The sequence below is a fragment of the Hemicordylus capensis genome, chromosome 3 (genome assembly GCF_027244095.1).
Source record: "Hemicordylus capensis ecotype Gifberg chromosome 3, rHemCap1.1.pri, whole genome shotgun sequence".
NCBI lineage: Eukaryota > Metazoa > Chordata > Lepidosauria > Squamata > Cordylidae > Hemicordylus > Hemicordylus capensis.
Window position 1 is genome coordinate 196,625,703 of NC_069659.1, and position 12,854 is coordinate 196,638,556.

Consider the following 12,854-nt stretch of genomic DNA (forward strand, 5'->3'; position numbering starts at 1 on the left):
TTGCATAAGCCTTGAATCAAAGCCATTTGCTGTGATAATTTCTCCTGGTTGACAATTTCCTTTGATCCAACAATATATCATCTAAATGTTTATTTGCCAAGCCGTCAGACGGAGAGTGAGAACGTCTGGGTGGAGTACGAGGCCGTTGTCCTGCGAGAGGAGGTCCGCTTCTGGTGGGAAGCGATGGTAAAGATTTCCAGACAGTCTGCGTACTTGTGGAAACCATGGTTGTCTCGGCCACCATGGCGTCACGAGGATGCAGGGAGTTGGGTGCGCTAGGAGTCGAGCCACCACTCTGGCAATTAAGGGTTGAGGTGGAAGCATGTAGGGCGTTTCTAGCGACCAGTCCATCTGAAAAGCATTCCTCAATTATAGTGGGTCGTGACCTGCTCTGGAACAGAAGCGAGCCCACTTTTTGTTTGTTGAGGTCACAAACAGGTCCACTGATGGATGAATCCACTGACGGAATAGCGGATTGATGTATCTTGGATTGATTTCCCATTCGTGGTGAGTTTGGTTGAGGGACCACTTGCCCTGCATCCGGAGGCCTGCACAATGCGCTCCCCATCCTAGCAGGGAGACATCCGTTGTTAGCCAGACTGTTGGGGAAGGAAGCGGGAAAGGTACTCTCTCCAGGAGGTTCCTGCGTTCCGTCCACCAGGAGAGAGATTGAAGTATGGGAGTAGGTATCAGTAGGCGTTTCTCTTGGTTGTGTCTTGCAGGGTGAAAAACTGAAAGGAACCAGAGCTGAAGCTTCCTCATCTTTAGACGGCCATAGTGAATCACCGCATTGCAGGAGGCCATAAGGCCCAGTAAGCGCTGGATGGAGCGTGCCGGCTGGGTGGGGTGATCCCGAAAGAGCGTTACCATGTCCTTGATCAAGACGTACCTCTCTTCTGGTAAGTATGCTCTTTGGCGCATTGTGTCTAATACCGCTCCTATGTAGTTTGCCACCTGCATAAGTTCCAGGTGTGACTTTTTCCAATTGACTTGGATGCCTAGGTCGTGAAGGACCGACAGAACATAATGGATCTGCGAACGTAACTCATCTGGATCCTTTGAGGCCAGTCGTCCAGGTAAGGGTAGACCGTGATGCCATGCGTTCTTAGGTAGGCAATCACTGGCGCCATACATTTCGTAAAGACCCTTGGGGCGGAGGACAGGCCGAAGGGCAATACGTTGTATTGGTACACTTGGTGACCGACCGTGAAGCGTAGGAATTTCTGGTGTGGAGGTCGAAAGTTCACATGGAAATAGGCGTCCTTGAGATCCAGCGTTGCCAGCCACTGTTCCCCTTGGAGGAGCGGGAGGATTTGCTGCAATGCCATCATTCTGAACTTCCTGACATGAACAAACTTGTTTAGGTTGCATAAGTCCATAATCGGACGGATGCCCCCATCCCGTTTCGGAATTTGAAAATAACGGGAGTAGAATCCATCCTGTCTGTCCGTCCACCGTACTGGGGCAATTGCCCCCTTCTCCAGTAGTTCCCTGACCTCCTCCCGCAGTGTAGAGGAAGGAGGAGTGAATGTTATTCCCCTGAACCGTGGAATTGACTTGAATTCATTGGCATATCCTGAAGATACGATCTTCAAGACCCAACAGTCTGATGTTATATGTTGCCATGCAGGGGCATGACTTGCCAGCCTGATGGAGAGTTGAGCCGGCCAGGGGTTGTTGGAGGGACCCATCAGTTGAGATGTTATTGCCCCGGACGGCAGGGACAGGGAGTGGAGAATTGGTGGTGGACGGACCTGAGTTTCAAAGGCGCTTCTGAGTTTCTGGCCCTTTGGTACGTTGGGCCTGATTTGTTTTGAACTTGTTCTGGTAAGTGTGCCGGTGGTAAGGCTCGTAGGACTTGCAGAAGTCTCTACGGTCTTGTTGTCTGAAAGAAGGGCGCTGTTTATTATACGTGGAACGGTACTTGGACATGTACGTAGAAGTGGATGGTCGCGCGGTAAACGTTTTCACGGTAATCTTAGATTTTTTAAGTTGTTCCATTGTGGCATCTGTGGTTTCGCTAAACAGGCCGGAGCTGTCAAAAGGAAGGCCTTCTATCTTTTCTCTCATGTCCATTTGCAAGGTAGTAGACCGGAGCCAAGCATGCCTGCGAAGAGTGATAGCGGCAGTCATGGCTCTGGACTTGCTCTCAGCTAGGTGTTTGGCAATACTGAGTTGTTGCCTAGTCAGATCGCCCGAGCGTTCCAGAAGTTTTTGAAAGTTAACCTTGAACTCCTCTGGTGACAGGTTGTCAAGCTCAGAAAACAATCATTCCCAAAGACTGTGAGTGTATTTGGCGGTGCACGCTGCGTAATTAGCCACTTTGATTGAGAGGCATGCAGTTGAATAGATTTTTCGGCCTAAGAGATCTAATTTCCTTCCCTCTCTTTCAGGAGGAACAATATGCCGCTTCCCAGATTTTGACGTAGAGGCACAGTCAATTACAAGAGAATTGGGAGCCGGATGTTTTAGAAGGTACGTATTGTCTTTTTCCATTATACGATAAAGGCTCTCCAGCCGTTTAGAAGTAGGGGTGGAAGTATGGAGCACTTCCCAAGCACATTTAGCTGCCCTTGTGATTACAGGGAGCATCGGGAGGGCTACTGGGGCCGTCGATTGTGACTTCAACATAAAATTATAGACGGGATCGTCTATTGTCGCCAGTTCGGAGCGTAGGTCGAGCCCTAGGGCGTCTGCCATGGTACGCACATGACGGTGGTACGCTTTCATTTCTTCATTGGGTGAAACATACACTGTCGGTGCCACATCCGTGGGAGGTTCAATAATGGTCTCCTCTCCTTCGGGGTCCGATTCGAAATCAGACGATCCATAGTGTTCAGAAGGCGAGGCTGTTGGGGAAGTAGGTGCGGTCCCTTGAGAACGCACTGAAGGAGTGGGAGGTGAAGGCAGGGGTGCTGTCTGAGCCGCTACGGAATGGGTTACCTGTGGTCTGGTTTGCACGCAGGTGTTGGAGATGATAACTGTAGGTGTTTGCGTTGCTGAGTATCTAGTTGCCGTGGAGGGAGTATTAGTAGACGCAGATATCGTGCGTACATTCACTGTGGCGGGAAGAGATGTCAGGGGTTCCCATGACACGTTTGGTAAAGAGGGTTGGGAACCAGTCGAGATTGCAGGACCCGAACCAGGTATATGTGGCGGGGGAGTATGGGTGAACCCACAAGTGTGCCAAGGCAAAGGGCTTTGCAACTGGGCCGCAGAGAGCGATGGTACTTCACGGACAGGATGAGCCGAAGTTGAATGAGACTCCTCTTCCGATGCCGGAAAACCTCGAAATGTGGCTTGTGAAGGTGTGCTTGCTGTGGAGTCCAAGAGCGACAGAAGTGACTGAGTTGAAATCGGATGTAGACCAATTTCAGCCTCTTGAGTATCTCCGTCGATATCGAAGTGTGGGGGTGGAGATCGATATCGAGGGGTGACCTGTCTTGACGCAGTAATCAACGGTGTGTGTAGCGACAGTGGCGCGCTAGGTCCCGGAGGCGGTGGTGTTGAAGGTGGAGAGGAGGGAACCGGTGTCGGAACAGGCGAGAGGGATCTTGCTCTCTACGCCAAAACATTCGGTGTCGACGGCCTCGGCGTTGACGGGCGAGTTGGCGTCGAAGATGGTCAATGTCGAGCAGTAGGGGGAGGAGGCGTAGCGTCTCCCGTTAGATCAATCAATCGTCGACGTTTTGTCGTAGATGTTGTCGTTGGTTCGTCGGGGTCACTGCTGGAGGTCGATGGAACTCGACGCTTACGGCTGTTCGGTGTCGAGGATGTCTTTGCAACCGAGGAGACTCCGCTCGCTGTCGACGGACGGTCCGATGTCGAAGGTCTGGACTTTTTCGAAGTCGAGGATCTGGACTTTGAATGTGGAGATCCAGGTTGCGTCGACGTCGAAGTTTTCGACTTTGAACGCGGTGTGGAAACAGATTGAGGTTTCGATGACGAGGGACGCGGAGTGCTCGGTGTTGAGGGACTTAACACCTCATCATAGATTGCCGCTCTGAGGCGAAGTGCTCGATTTTTTCGCGTCTGCTTCGAAAAAGACAGACAAATTTTACAAATTGAAACATTATGTTCTTCGCCCAGGCACATAAGGCATAGTTCATGGAGGTCTTTGGAAGGGAGCTTTGCATTGCAACCCTTACACCTCTTAAAAGACTTTTTATCATCCGCCATAGCGCGACGACAGGGAAGTCAAGTCCGGTCCGCGTCAAGCCAGTCGTTGGTCGGTAGCCGTTCCTAGTCAACTTTAGAGGAGTCCATCAGCCAGGAAAAAAAAGGGGGTCATACACGAAGCGATCAGTCCAAGAAAAAGAAATCGTCTCTGAAGAGAATACTGAGGGAACTTTCCGACGAAGAGGCGGCAGACCTAGGTCCACGCGTGAAGGTGGTCGGAGAAGAACTGGGGAACATGGCGCCCAGCCCCGCTCTTAAATAGCATGCGCTGTGTGTGGGCAGGGCTTGGACACCTCGACAAGCTGAGGCATGGCTACCATGGGGATTCCTGCGCAGGCGCAGAACCCCCATTCTTATGGCTGTCGACGGATCTCGATCCAGATCCAGCACTTTGTATTTCACCCGGAAACATATTAGCAGCCAGAACTTCCCTGCTCCTTTGCAATGCAGAAGCAATGACTGTGCAACTAGCTATTCAAAGGCTGTGTATATCCTTGGCAGGGAATCTTCCTGTGGAACACTTCTTTTTCTGGTGAAGATACATTTCTCAAGTTGCCAGTTAGTGCTCTGAACTATAATATCAAACAAAGTATACAAATAGGTATTTTACTCTGTTTTTAAATGAATTTTAAGTTGTCATGAATTCATTTATGATGAATAGTGGCATATACATCTTTTAAACAGATAGAGAGATGTTCACTGCAGAAATGTCCCTAAGTTATTTCCACAAGGACAATCAACAGTAGGGAAAGGCAAGGAAGAAATCCTGGCTATACTTACGTCCTGACTAACCTGTAAAGACACAGTGTGGTAACTAGCAGGGACACTCTCATCGTCATCATCTTCATCACTAGGGGAGCGATGCTGATGCTGGCTAGTGGGCCTTGAGTGCCTCAAAGAGCTCTCCTTTGTTTTTTTCTTGAAACGGGCTGATTTAGGGTCATATTTATGGCTCTTACCCCGCTTCTCCTGGGACTTGCATCCTAGATACACAACGCACATTAGATGGTGGTTATCTATGCACATTTACTGTCACATTCCAATGCAAAAGTAACCACTCAAAACTCTCAGTTCAAGAACAGACAACTTCAATAGTGGCAGAAAAAAAACCAGTTCATAAAGTCCAATTTACAATGGAAGAATTCTAAATTGTTCCCTAACAGAGCAGAGAGGCATCTTTTTAATTGGTGACTTGCTTATATTTAGCACTCAATTTGGTCAAGTGGGACTCCCTCCCTATTCTCTGTGGGGTTTGAAGTAAAGGATTAGGTATTCTAACTGAGTAGACTTGGTCTCCTGCATTATTAGGCAATGTCCTAGGTCATGAAAGGAGTTGTTTTGGACACAGCCATCTGGTAGGGGAAATATGGTGCAGAGAGGTGTTCCCAATCTCCCAGACGAAACTGGGGGGGGGGGGGGGGCCTAATCTCAAGAAAAAGCAAAACATGCACACCATTGAGCAGAAACATGCCAACAGGAATATGAACATAAGAACTAACATATAGAAAAGTTAGAGGGAGAAGATCCCAGGAACAGCTCTCGCATTGAAGTTTTTTGCCTGCCTGAAAAATAGTGAAGATCTATTGTAAGCATTGTATTGTTTTAACTATTGTTTACAGCTGCCTTGTGATGTTTTTAATCCGAAAAGGGAGATATAGATCTTTTAAATAAATAATTTCAACCAAGGCTGCTCTTTCATAATAATGAGTGCCTCTGAGTATGTGAAGAACATACATAGAGGGCTAGTAAATAAATAGTGCATGTGTTTAAAACTCTTGGACCTACTGCTCAGGTTGTTCTGTGAAGTTAAAGGTACACGTGAGCAAGCTAGGAACCTGAGGGAAATTTACCTAGAAGGTTGGCCTCGCTGAGCTGTCTTAGAAAGTATCTTTTTTTCCTTTCTTTTTTAAAAGTAGGCTTCTCCCTTGCTGTCCGTCTCAACACTCTCTGGAGTACTGCTGCCAAATCCCCAAACTAGCAGACAAGTTCTGGCCTCACCTCCATTTAGACTGGCCTCCACAAAGATGCGGATGGTTTTGACGCAAAGCTCAAAGTTCTCAGGTGTCACGTGGGCAGCATCTCGCACAATGAAAGATAAGGACTCCACACACTTCATGAGAGATTTGGTATTATGTGGTCCCAGGTCCATCCCCACAGTCAGACTATACTGATTGACTAGGGGAGAACTGCCTAACTTGGAGAATCCCACCATGGCCTTTGGGCTGTCAAGGTCATCTTTTCCAACCTGCAAACCAGAAAATATTTGATAGATCATTCTAACTACAGCCAAGAAGAGGGCTACACATCCTCCATAATGTGGAGCAGAAGATTTCACACTGCTTCCACTTTCGATTTCAGCATTGTTTGATAATGCTAAGTAGTAATATAAGGGATACAACATCAAACTGCACAGTAACAAAGTTTTAATTATCTGTTTTCAAACTAGGATATTCCTTTTCATGCATTTCATCTGCATATTCAGTCGAGATGTGGGGGGGGGGGAGATCACAGTCATTGGCCCTGCCCATGTCCTTCATGTGTGTGTGGGTCCTGTTCCCCAAGCTTCACACATTCAGCAGAAGGAGATAAGAGGTTTCACACTCATATTCCATTCCCATATTCTACTGAACATGTGGAGACCGGAGACAGAGCCAGTAGGCAGGAACCTCCTCCTGCTCCATGTATTTATTACCCGGGGGGGGGGGAGGAAAAGGAGAGAGGAAAGAATGTGTAGCTCTACGTGAAGAGTTTTAATTGCCTTCATTGTTTTTCTTGAAATTTAAACCATGTAAGAGCAATACATACTATTGAACTGTCATGTCTTAATACATTTACAGGTATCTCAACAAAAAATAATGTTTAAAAAGGGCCTAATATTTAATGTTGTTTGAACATTTATATCCAAATGCATATAAATGTGTAAACAACGTTAAATATTAGGCCTGTGCAAGGGGGAATAACAGAGTTTCTGACGGAAATCCCCAACCCTACCACCAGAAGGCAGCTTAATGCAGAGCAAGTGCCCTGAGTACTCCAGTGATGGTGGAGGCCCTTTAAGGTTCAGCTCTGAGACAAACTACCAGACCCAGAAGCCCATGCATCCCCCCAGTAGGCAACTGAGCTTCCTACACTGCCCAGCGTCACTTCCTGCCCCCTCACCCCTCCCGAAGTTCACTGTGCTGCCCAGCCATCCACACACCAGTGCAGGATATGCACTTAAACAGCCACCACCACCAGAGTACCTGGGAACTTGCCCCACATTCAGCTGTCTCCTGGAGATGGGGGTAGGGATTTCTGATGCTGGAAATCTCTGAGATCCGATTCTCACAAGCCTATTAAATATGTTTTATTGATTTGTTTCCTTCAAAAATATTTCAGTTTAGTCACTTTTGGATACCGGAAACAGTATTTAACTTAGATTACACTTTGCTTGACATTTTAAATTTTTTAAATTAAATTTAAGTCAAATAAACATGCCAAATTAGATCTTAATCAGAACATCCACCATTTTTCTAATACAAACCCCATATCTAGGACACAGCTGAATGTTCTCAGAAGGAAACTTTCAGTTCAAGTTTTTTGGGGGGTGGGAGGAAGTGGGAAAGGCTTACCTTTTGCGCCTCCTTCCCCTTTTCAACCAGTTTTGCAGTGGCAGCAGTCCTCCTATCAACCATCAGACACCATTTCCCCCTCAGAATGTTCCCTGTGAATGATTACTATTTCATCAAGCAGGGTGGCTTCTATGGAGCATTCTAGGGGGGGAAATGGCAGCTGCCAGGATGACCACCATCACCAGTATCCTCTGCCAAAAATCACCAAAATCCACCATCACCGGGCATTTTTGTCTCCTACAAATTGGGTGGTGAGAAGGGGAAAGATTTTGGCTCAAGTCTACTCACATCACTGCACTGCCCACACTTAGGGATGTGCATGGAACTGGCTCCCTTTGAGCCGTTAGTGGGGCGGGGGGTGGCTTTAAGGATGGGGAAGGATGCACTTACCACCACCCCACCCTGTGCTTCCCCCTCCAGTGCTCTGTATAGAAACAGTCCCGCAGAGCGGAAGCATATCTCCTTGCCACCCCATTGATTCAGTGACCAGAAGTCACTAGAAGTGCTGTGCGCACGTTGCACGCACACACAGCACTTCCAGTTACTTCCAGTCCCTGAAGCAAGGGGGCAGCAAGGAGTTACGCTGTCGCCCCGCAGGACTATTTCTACACAGAGTGTCGGGATGGGGGCGCAGCCGGGGAGGGAGAGCATCCTCCCCTGTCCTTAAAGCCACCCCCACCCCCCGCATTCAAACCGGTTTGAACACAGGGGTTCCAAGCCTTTTCGTGCACATCCCTACCCACACTGACTTCAAATGCTCTAGGTTCCTTTCTTAGTATACTGTCTTTTCATATATAGCCATACTGAAATCCTTGTGCAGTATGGTCCACTTTGCTCCATTCGCTCAGCCAGTGGAGTCCTCAGGCACAATCACAAAGCTTCCTTCCCTGGGACTGGGCAAGACCAAGTGCTGCCAGAAACTAGCACTATTGCAGAGATTCATATTTCAAAGTACATAAATATTAGTCTTAGGGTTCTATAACACTTGCCTCAAATACAAGACAAGTGTAACAACCCCCTAACCCTTCTTCAGGTTGGATTTGCATCTGTGCCACAAGAACCTCCCTTAGTAAGTGGAGTGGAAACAAAGAGAAACTTGGTGAGATTTGTGAATTTGCATTGGCTCAGAAATAAGCTGAGCTTTCCCCCAGTTTATTTCTCTAAGGCAATCTGATGAAAGCTGGGGAAGCTCACCCATCAGTGCAAGAGACCATTATCCACCTTGGGGTTGCCTTTACAATATTTGCCTTTGCTTAAGACCAGTTTTTCATGAGTGACAAATTCCACAAACTCCTACCAGGTGGAACTGCTGGGCTAGCTGTGAACTGCAAACAAACATGGTCCCTCCTTTCTCTTCATAGGACTATGATGGCAGCCCAGGTTCCACTACAGTCTATTGCCCCAACCTAGATAATTAAAAAGCAGGAGTAAGCTTTCAATAGTACTCACCACAAGCCAGCCACTGTTCACCACATCCACATCAGTGACAGAACGATTCATTTTGCCTTGCTTGCTGTGATCTGCATACACCTCTGAATCAGAAGTGTAGCCACGATCTAGGCTGGTTTCATTTGTGTGATAGGAGATCTCACTGTCTGATTGAGCTCCTACAAACAAACAGACTGAGCTAAAGACAGAAGTCCCCATATTCAGCTTTCTGGCCATCCACACTCAGAGTCCATGTTAATTCCTGTGGTCATTTGGCCATCTCCTTTAGCACTGCAATTGTAGATGCAGATAATATGCCTTTTCAGTAGGGGTTGGACTAGATGGGCTTTTGGGCATTTCCACCTCTGATTCTACCTTATACCCATCATGAAAATCCAGCATCTTTGTAAAACTATCAGGCATAAAGCACCAACGATAAGACAACATTAATTATGAAAAAATAGACAAAAACTAGAAAGAGGTTGCACTACTTTAGCTACATCTCTGTCTACAGGCCCCTGAAAACATTGCTTGCACCAGTAAACACAAGGAGTGGGATACAGGATGACAAAAATGGATGGGACAAAGCTGTGGCATGTCAGGTGAGCACAAGGACTAGTTTTTAATCTGTAGCTGACTGTAGTTTACTTTCAACTTGGTGGGGTTTTCTGCAGTCTGCTCTGGTAAGCAAAAAGCACGACAGAACCGCTGCTTATCTGAAGGTTGGGATCTGGTTTCCCGACTGTAGGAGCAACCGCTGTTCATGACCAAGCTTACCTGTGTCATTCTCGGTTCTTGTTGTAGCCTGCAGAGCTGGGGGTGGTTTCACACCTGATCCAATGCATTCCAAGAGGGTAAAGAGTGCATACCAGTCATCTCCAGAGTGGATGTTGGCAGCGTTGGTCTTAAGGAGCTCATGAAGGCCATATGCAATCTGGTGACTGGCTCGGTTCAGCATGCTGGGCTTCATCATGAGCAAGATGCGTAAGGAGAGTAGCACCTGCTCAAAGAGTAACAGAGATTTGTGCCGGCACTTGTTAGAGGAACTAGTTATGGTTGGAGCACAGAATATTCAGATTACAAGCACTGAAAAAACGTTCAAGGTGGGAGCACTTGAGAAATTGGGTTAAAAGGGAATGCAGGCAGAGTTCAAAGCAATGAAATAAAGGAGGCAGAACTATCTCTGCAGTCACCTTTACCTGGGCACTGATCTCCTCCCTGCGCAGGAGCCGGATTGCCAGCCGCAGCAGTCCGACTACCGCCCTCTCCACTAGGAAGCAATACTCCATGGCATTAATACACAAGTGGTAGAGGTGGTCTCGCACTGCCTGCCACACAAAGGCCACACGGTCCCTGGAGGAAGTAGGAAAGGCACTGTGATATGAAACATGCAAATACAGATTCAGATAGCCCCTAACCCAGTTGGAAGATGTACATCATCTAATATCCATGTTCATTTGATCACTTCTACAAGAAACATGTCTTCAAGTCTAAGTCAAAATGGGCGTGGCACTATGAGGCAAGTGTTCCTGATACTCACTAGGCTGTCCATCCTTGCTCTGGAACCCCAACAGGACCCCCTGCAGTCAGCCCTTTGCATTTAGCATAAACATTTAGTATGTTATGCTCTATGTTTCCAGAAGCATGTGATCTTCCCTGGCCCCAAATGGGAATTGTGTAGGCACAGACTAGATAAAGTTTCTCAGTTCCTTTCCTTCAGATCAGCAATGGGAGGTCAGATAAGAAAGTGGGAGTGACAAACACTATAGCTTATGGGACTACCACAATCCTCTTAAGAGCACCATCACCACCTGACAGGAATATATGGATCTCTCCCTTGCATTTCAAATTTGGCAGATTTAATATAGCCAGGTCTGGTGTCCTGAAGGAAATGTATGCCTCATCACAAGTCCTGCACACTCTGCCTTAAGAGTCAGCAATCCACATGACAACTCATTGGGTCACTTACTGTGAAGGCTTCTTCTGGTTGCTGGGGTCAAGGACATCTCACTGGGTTATCCCCCTCACGTGCTCCAAGCCAGGACTATGCTAATTAGCTGAAAGAAAGGAGCCTCTAGAGCCTGAGGGGGATGACCCCGCCCCAAAGGGAATCGCCTGACTGGAACAATTCTTTTTCTGAGGGATAGGACTCCATCATTCCCACCTAAAGGTGAAACAGAGTTATGTTCTTCCCCCAGGAGTAGACAAATAGCACCAAGCTGGGAGGGCTGAGATGTCCTTGACCATGTTGTAAATCTGTTGGCTCGGCTAACCCGACAGGATTTATAACACCTTTAGCTCTACTTCTGTGAGTTAAACAGAAAGTCTGGAAATAAGAGTAGCAGTGAAGCTGCATGAATGAAAGCGAAAAGAGATTCACAAAGCAAAATAGTAGGAAACAAAATAAAGACCCTTGAACTAAACTAGGTACCCCCCTCTACGATAACTGAGTAATAACTGAAAAAACAACAAAGCAAGGAATGAACAGAAGAAGGGACGGCAGAGCAAGGAAATGAACAGAACAAGGCAGGCTGGAACACGAAAGGTTGAAGAATGCTAAGTAGGAACACGGTCTGTGGTAAGCGAAAGTTGCTAACAGCAATCTGTGCCAATAACAGTCTGCTTAATATAGGGCTCAAGATAACAGGCAGCCAATCAGGCTTTCCTGACTCAGCACTTCTATTTCCTCTTCTGTGATATCTTGCGCCTACGTGCCTCCCACTGAGCCTTTCTCTTGAGACTCCTTCTTAACACAGGTGAAATTCCAGCTTCCTCCTGATCAGCCTCTTCAGCCCTCATGTCTGTCAGCTGCCCAGACTCCTCTGTATTCTGCCATTCCAGCCCAGCTCCAGAGTCTGTTCTCCTAGTCAAATCCTGCTGCTGTGCCTCTGAGCCTGCACTCTCAACCGAGTCCTCCCGTTCCTCCTCTGACTCTTCTGAGTTCTGAGCCATGACAGACCCCAGCAACCAGAAGAAGCCTTCACGGTAAGTGAACCAATGCTCCATTCCCGGTTGCTGGGGTCAAGGACATCTTGCTGGGACCTACCAAAGCCTGTACATCACCAAGGGAGGGATGCAACTTAGACTACTCCTGGGAAAGCAGCTTCTGCAACTCCCATCTTCCAAAAGCCGCCTGGGCAGACTCATAAGTGTCCATCTTGCACTGTCTTGTGAAAGTTAGAGGATTCTTCCACATCATGGCCTTACAAATTTCATGGACTGGTGCATTAGTTGAAAAAGCAGCTGACGTAGCCACTGCCCTCGTGGAATGAGCCATTATCTGCGTAGGTGGGTGAAGGTATCGTGTCTTGTATGCCAGAGCTATACAAGCTCTGATCAACCTGGCAATAATAGATTAAGTCACTGCCCTACCCATTGTTCCTGGAAGGAAGGACACAAAAAGAGCGTCTGTAGTTCGGAATGCTGCTGAACGTTCGATATACATCTTAAGACACCATCTCACATCTAATTTGTGCCACAATTTCTCCTGCAGATGTTTTGGATGTGGACAGAAGGATGGGAGAAAAACATCCTGTGACTGGTGAAACTGAGAACTCACCTTAGTCCTAATAAATGGATCAGGTATAAGACGAACTGAGTCTTTTGCAAATATGCAGTAATTTTTGTGAATAGGCA

General features: G+C 47.3%; 1 protein-coding gene across 8 annotated transcripts in view; it reads right to left on the minus strand.

The window, feature by feature from the left end:
• The window catches only part of GBF1 (golgi brefeldin A resistant guanine nucleotide exchange factor 1), a 217,082-nt gene that overhangs the window by 26,997 nt on the left and 177,231 nt on the right, over positions 1 to 12,854 (minus strand). For 5 of the 8 annotated variants that reach the window (XM_053307404.1, XM_053307402.1, XM_053307401.1 and 2 more), the window contains exons 29-33: positions 10,418 to 10,571; positions 9,996 to 10,218; positions 9,240 to 9,397; positions 6,178 to 6,424; positions 4,960 to 5,162 (exon numbers count right to left, since the gene is read on the minus strand). In XM_053307404.1, coding sequence (XP_053163379.1) covers positions 4,960 to 5,162; positions 6,178 to 6,424; positions 9,240 to 9,397; positions 9,996 to 10,218; positions 10,418 to 10,571 — 985 coding nt within the window. The remainder of the gene's footprint in view (positions 1 to 4,959; positions 5,163 to 6,177; positions 6,425 to 9,239; positions 9,398 to 9,995; positions 10,219 to 10,417; positions 10,572 to 12,854) is intronic. The other 3 variants (XM_053307405.1, XM_053307406.1, XM_053307400.1) reach the window with 1 other exon arrangement.